Source organism: Myotis brandtii, unplaced genomic scaffold, assembly GCF_000412655.1.
Source record: "Myotis brandtii unplaced genomic scaffold, ASM41265v1 scaffold137, whole genome shotgun sequence".
Lineage (NCBI taxonomy): Eukaryota > Metazoa > Chordata > Mammalia > Chiroptera > Vespertilionidae > Myotis > Myotis brandtii.
In genome coordinates this window covers 1,245,003-1,251,959 of record NW_005354874.1, presented here as the reverse complement: position 1 = coordinate 1,251,959, position 6,957 = coordinate 1,245,003, and the positions used below count along the sequence as shown (strand labels likewise).

Sequence of the window (6,957 nt, the reverse complement as noted above, 5' to 3'; positions counted from 1 at the left end):
TTTTTTATTCTGGGCCAGCTTTAGCTCTGAGGCCTCGGCTGCTGAAAGCCGGTTTCTGGCCTTTGTTTTTCCTTCTGTATTTGATACAATGTTGCGGTCCGGCTGGCTGAACCTGGCTGACTGAAAGCCGGTTTCTGGGGTTTTGTTTAGCTTCTTATTTGCAACATAGTATATAGTTGCTTAGAGTTGCAGCTGAGAGGCTGGCAGTGGGGAGAAACGAAGCCTCCCTGTTTGCTTCAGTGCATGGCTGCCGGCCGCCATCTTGGCTGACAGTTAATTTGCATAAGGATATGCTGATTAGCCAATGGGAAGGGTAGCGGTCGTACGCTAATGACCATGTTTCTCTTTTATTAGTGTAGATGATATTTCTGTGCTGGTGACATTAAAGGAACCTCTCTGTGATGGCAAGTCCATGGGAGGTGGACTCTGCACTGTGGACACATGCCAGGTTCATGGAGCCCTTGGGGTAGATTCCCACCAACGATGGCTGCCTACACATCTTCCCATCCCTGGACACATGAGCCAGCCTTGCCAGCAAGAAGCCATTCTATTTTCCCTCCTTTTGAATCTGGGCTGGCCTTGCAATGTGCTTGGACCAATTGAGTATGGCAGAAATGATACTGTGCCAACTCCAAGCTTTGCCCTCAAAAGACGGGCAGCTTCTGCTTTCCTTCTCCTGGAATCCAGCCGCCATGCTGTGAGGAAGCTCCAGCTGAGTGAGACAAGCCTACAGATAGAAAAAGCACCCCAGGGAAGGGCAGAGAACCAGGCATCTCAGTCAACAGCCAATACCAAGAGCCCAAATGTGGGAGTGAGGTCGTTTGGATATCCCAGCCCCAGCTGACCACCCAGCACAATGAATGACACCTAACCAACACCAGGCAGAGCAGAAGGGAGCATGGGAAACAACAGCTCATTGCTGTGCAAGCCATTACATTTTGGTGCCGTCTGTTATGCAGCAATGGATCACAGAACGGTCATCATTACTAGAGAAGCTGAAGTTGTGGCTTAGTGCTGGGCTGGCTTAGAGCCAGGAATCCACGCCCAGCTCTCCTGTCCTCCTGAGGTCACAGTAGGACCCAGAGCCAGTGCAGCCATGAAGAGGGCCTGCTGCTGGAGTGATTTCTTTTGTCACTGATGGGAGTATCTGAGAGTAAAAACGCTGGTGGCCCACTTAATTTCAGCCACGATCAAAGTGCTTAAAATGCAACTTCCCTTTAGTGGAGTCACGGTCTATTTATTTTCAGTTGGATTTTGTTTGCTCTGGTTAACGGAGATGCCCAGTCTGCTCTTCCTCAGCTGATAGGTCCTCCCGCTATTCCAGGCCCTGTGACAGGTGTTTAGATAAGGGCTCCCCTGCAGGCTGGCAGCTGGCACAAAAGGAAGAAAGGTCTATGCTTGAGGTCATGACAACCCAAGGCAATGTGAGGTTATTTCCTAAAAGTGCAAGTTCAGAGCCAGTGAGTAGTTCAATTATTCTACAGCAGGGTGTCCCAACCTCAGCCCTGTTGACATTTAAGCTGGATAACCCTTTGTTGTAGGAGACTGTTCTGTGCATTGTAAGCTGTTCGGCAGCATCCCCGGCCTTTTGCCCACTAGATGCCAGTGTGATCTGCATTTGTGACGGCTGAAAATTGGCAAATGTGCCTAGGGTGGGGGTGAGTTGTGGGTAAGAAATCATCCTGGTTGAGAACGCTGGGCTAGGGTGATCCCAGAGGTTTCATAAACAGGACACGCCTGAGGAGTCCCGGTAGGTGATGCAGAGAGTGGCCTACTAGAAACTTGAAATGCCAACTTTGCAACCCCACAGTAGCACTGGGGACACCCAGAACACCAGCCATCAGGGCAGAAAATAGTAGAGGGGAAAAATGATACTAGGATGATGATAATTTTAAATTTGGGAGAAAGCACTTCTTTTTTCCCCCAAAAATGGATGGAGACACATTTCGTCTGCTGCTTGTCATTTATTTATGTAAGAGGAACAGCATGCACTCCAGGACCAATTAGATTAGCTGGGTGAAAAAACCCCACTGCTTCTGTTCCCAAGTCTCCTCTGCAGCCACATTCCTCCCTGTTGGGAAGTGAAACCCTCATTCTCTTCCTTTTCATATTTTTCACTTTTCTATAATTATCTCATAGGAAACATCTTCCTCCATTCCTCTAATATAAGATTTTTGAGGACTGATTTAGGAGTGAGCAACTCTGAGACAATGTTTCCTTGATTCTTGGACTAGGGTATCTAACAGGAGGAGAGCTTGGAGGAAATTTCCATTTCAGTAACGATAATCAATCCAGTCAGGGAATGAGGCAAACTCAGTCACAAGCTGCAGTATAGAAGTGCAGCTCCGAAAGGCTTTAATGGGGTGTTTTGTCTGCTTGGCTCAAAAGGGGGCAGAAAACTCAGGCAAAAGCCAAGACCATTCTTGCTCCCCACCCCTGAACTCTCTATGGAGAACTGCAGCTCAGGTTGAGGGAAATGAGCAGGCCTTTTGTATTCTGATACCAACTACTGGCCAAGATCAGCAAACAACTGGAGGTTGGCTGCACTGTCCAGGTTAAGGCCACCCAGGTGCCCATGGGCAACATCTACTAGAGTTGTAAAGGCAAAGAGCATTCTGATGTTGAATCACCCAGCCCCCAAAGGCCTTTGAAACTGTGGGCAGCCACAGGTAGAAGAATCAATGCAAGTCAGCAATGCCCTGTGAGGGTATTTCTGAAGAAGCCTTCGCAAGCTTGCCAGTGGCCAAGGTGCTCTGCCATATGTATAGCCATTAAAGAGACAGGTGACCTAAGGCTTGGCAGCTCACATTCACAGCTTAACTCGGACCCCTCCATCATATCTATATCTCACCCATTTTCCCTCTTGCTAGCGGAAGTCAGCCTTTCCCCATTTGTCAGCTTGCTGCGGGCTTCTTAGTGTTGAAATGTCTCCGGTTATTTACATACCTGTAGACTCCCTCCACCATGATGAGAATCTTTTTCCAAGCTCTGCGGGTTCGAGGCTGGCCATAGATTACAGCGTCTCTCAGGAGCTTCTCTAGGCTTTGCATGTCTTTAAATAATACAAAAAAAAATTGAGTCATGAGAGGAATTATTTTCCTCCCTCATTATCATTTTTGGGGAGGTGGCAGATTTTTCAGGCTCAGGCTGAGACCTGAATTTTCAGAGAACAAAGTTGGAATCAGAGAACACCTGGGGGCAGGGGGTAGAGTACAATTGGAGTCTGACAAGGTGACTAGTTGGGTTTGCATAGCAGGCAGAATAAACCTCTGCTGGAGGCACATGGCGTCAAAGGCTCTTAAAAGACTCTCCTTTCTTGCCCTAACAGAGAAGGAAATTCTACATTAAATGCATCTCTTACGTGTAAGCTTTCTTGCCAGGTTGAAAGGGGCTTTGAGAGGTATAATGAACTAACCCTAGTGTTGAAGACACAAGCATGTTAGAGTTTGGCTGGGTTTGCATGGGGTGGTGGCAGTGCTGGCAGCTGGCTCACTTCCTATGCTTTGGGAGCCTCCAACTTCAGAGTTGTCAACACTTGAAGGCAGTGGGACAACTAGCCTTTCTTTGCAAAATATTTGGAGATTTCTGGACACATTAATAATAGCTTACAATTATTGAGCCTTACCTGCATTCCTTCGAAGCACATTCCTGGTAATAACATTTACTCCTCTCAATGAGCCTAAGGAGGAGGTATCTGCATTTTGTAGTGAAGAAAACTGAGGCATGGAGAGGTCTGCTAAATTGCCTGAGGTCTATGATCATAAAGAGCAGAGCCAGGATTTGAACCCAAGGAAGTCTGTACCTGACCCACTTTTGTAACCACTACGTTTTCTGTGAGAGCCACTAATCCTTCTTCTCACTCTCCACAGTGACGTAGAAGGAGGAAGGAGGAATGTCTGCTAGATTTTTCTTGTTAACTTTGGATGTCAAATATAATTAGCAGTGACTTTTCATTTGTCTGCAATCAGATGGAGATGACTGGGCTTTGGTTAACAGACCCTTGGGAAAGATTTGCCTACCAACCCAGCTGTGTGTGTGTGTGTGTGTGTGTGTGTGTGTGTGTGTGTGTGTGTATCTGTGTGTGTTTAACCTGCAAAGCCTAGAGAGAAAAAAAGGCGAGGTTTATGTGCATGTATTTTTACACTCATTATATTTCTTTGCCCTCACTAAGCTTTCCCTTTTTGAGGATCTGAGACTGAAGTATTTTAGACCTAGAATCCAATTTTAATTGGAAAAGATAGGGATGCTACGGAACTGCTGATCTGAGTGTTATATAATGGTCACTAGGCATTAGAGATTCCATTGAAAGTGCTCACAAAGAGAAACCTGGCAAAGATAAATTTAAAACAGCACAGTCAACATTGGTTTTTGCCACTGCACACAAACTCTCAAGAGGCAGGTATCACAGGCTTATCACTGGTCCAGGCTCTGGTTAGCTGAGATTCTTGATCTCAACAGAGAGCCCTCAACTTTGTCTCTTAGTCCCCAGTCTGTGGTTGGATCTCTGCTTTCGGGTTTCCCCCACAGCTGGGTGAATGCATCAGCTGGTGCATTTACTTTTCCACAAGGCAACCGAGCCACCCCCAATGAGGCCACAAGGTATTTCTCTGAAATAAAATTGTGGAGGGGGGGGTTCGAGTTCTGTAAGGTACTTTTTAATTGATCGAGTACATTTGAGCTAACCACATTCAGAATGGCATACGACTTACAACTTATGAATTGTTCATTTTTGGAGTTTTCCATTTCATATTTCAGATCATGGTGGACTGAGGGTAACTGAAGCTGTGGAAGTGAAACCATGGCTAGGGGGAACTCCTGGAGTTACCTAATGCAGCTTCAAAGGCCCTTCCTGACCTAGCTCCTGCCTAGCTCCCTGACACGGTCTCTCAGCGTTCCCCAACACACAGCCTCTAACTCCTCTTTATGCTCTTCCCTCTTGTCTGTCTGGAGAACTCCCACTCACACCACTCAGCCTCAACTCAATTTCTTCTGGCCCATAATACAGATTTTCTTTCTTCTTGGTGTCCCTGACGACTCATTTATTCTTTTACAACAGCACTCATCATGTTTCCCATTATTTGATTTCATGTCTCTCCTCCATGGAAGGCAGGGAGATTATTTTATTCATTCTTATAGCGCTGGTCCTGGTGCACAGTATTAATGCTAAATCCATGAATGATAATGGAATACTCTGTCTCTTCATGGAATAGAACACAGACCAGAAAACAGGAAAGTGAATGACATTTTAGAACTAACTATGACTTATTAGAAAAGCCTCATGTCTGCAATAATACTTATTTAATTAACTGTGTTTTTGCCTTTGCTTTGAAGAGTCCGTCTTCACAGATGTAGTGTTTTATTGGCACTATGTCATTCACCACTAGATGGCAGCCAAAGAAACCAAAAGCAGCTTTCTCATTTTGAGAATTTCAGGGATAATAAACCTTCACCTGTACTGACATCGTTTTCACTTTTGCTTTGCTGTTACAATGGATGTTGAAGGAACCCAGGTGATTGGGGGAACCAGTCCCCTTTTCTTTAATCTACCACAAGCCTGTTAGTCTCTGGATGGAATAAAGAGGCGATGAATACGAGTACTCCTGCTTAGTGTTTTTTCTTCTGGGACTTGAAATTTATAAGTTTTGTACAGAAATGCATGATGAGTGTGGTTCCAATGCCAAAGTAATAAAAACATATCCAAGAGAACAAATTTAGCAGTTATTTAAAAATGAATATTCAGACCACGTGATGTGGCTCAATGGTTGAGCATCCACCCATGAACCAGCAGGTCAAGGTTCGATTCCTGATCAGGGCACATGCCCGAGTTGTGGCTCGATCCCCAGTAGGGGGCATGCAGGAGGCAGCCAATCAATGATTCTCTCTCATCATTGATGTTTCTCTCTCTCCCTCTCCCTTCTTCTCTGAAATCAATAAAAAACATATTTAAAAAAATAAAAATGGATAATCTAAGATTTTCAAAATCTGGATATAAATAGATTTTTGTATTTTTTATGCAATCAAAAAGACATAACTTAGTTCAGGATTAAATTGAAAACGGATCCCACTAAAGAGAAGAGAACTTTCTCTCCTATTTTTTAAGAACAAGAGGGACCTGAAAACAAGCCTTTGTGTGGCTGGGATGTGACTTATGCGTTTTGCAGATGGAAGGCAGATGAGTCCCGGCCCTTGGCAGGGGCCTCCTGTGCTCGGTGTGAATGGAGAGTGCCATGGGGAGAGGCTGTTGGTGGAACTTCACAGAACCCCTGGTGTCCACACCCTGGAATCCTTGGGCAGAGGGAAAAGCAATCAGCCATTTTCCCCCTGCAGGGGACAAACATACTGGCCTCTTGGAATCACAGAAACAAGACAGGGAAAGGGATGACTTCACTTAGCATGGGCTGCTGGACCCAAGTTAGCATCTGGGTGGCTTCTCTAATTCTTAAGGTCTTGCTCTATCATGCTCCAGCCTGTGACTCAGAGACTCAGAGGGTTCTGGAGATTGAAGCTTATGTTCTGCAGGCCTTATGAGGTTTTACTGTTTTAGCAAACCACATACTAACATCTGTAAGGGACTTTTAAACACTGATGTTTATTGGAGCACTTATGCTTGCATTTTGTTAATCCTCATGGGAGCTCTGAGAAGCAGGGAAGAATGTTTAGGTACCTGTTTTTCCAGGTGAGCAAACTAATGCCAGAAGATTTAGAAAACCAACAACTACAACTCCCCAAAACAAAAACAAATCCCAAACTCAAAGAAACCACCACTTTCTTGTCGGGGTATAAAGAAAACTCTGAGATATGGAAATTAAAAGAACAAATCTGATGTCATCAAGGTGCACATGCACGGTGCTATTGTGCAGCATGGTTATAAAGTTATAATCGCACACTGTGGGTTTGTAATCACCACAAACTTGAGTATCAACAATGCCTTAGACATTACTGGCCACTAAGTCTGGC

The 6,957-nt window shown here is 45.1% G+C and overlaps 1 protein-coding gene across 1 annotated transcript in view; it reads right to left on the bottom strand.

The window, feature by feature from the left end:
• SPTLC3 (serine palmitoyltransferase, long chain base subunit 3) overlaps nt 1-6,957 on the bottom strand; it is a 132,594-nt gene that overhangs the window by 51,374 nt on the left and 74,263 nt on the right. The window contains exon 7 of the mRNA XM_005860567.2: nt 2,947-3,052. Coding sequence (XP_005860629.1) covers nt 2,947-3,052 — 106 coding nt within the window. The remainder of the gene's footprint in view (nt 1-2,946; nt 3,053-6,957) is intronic.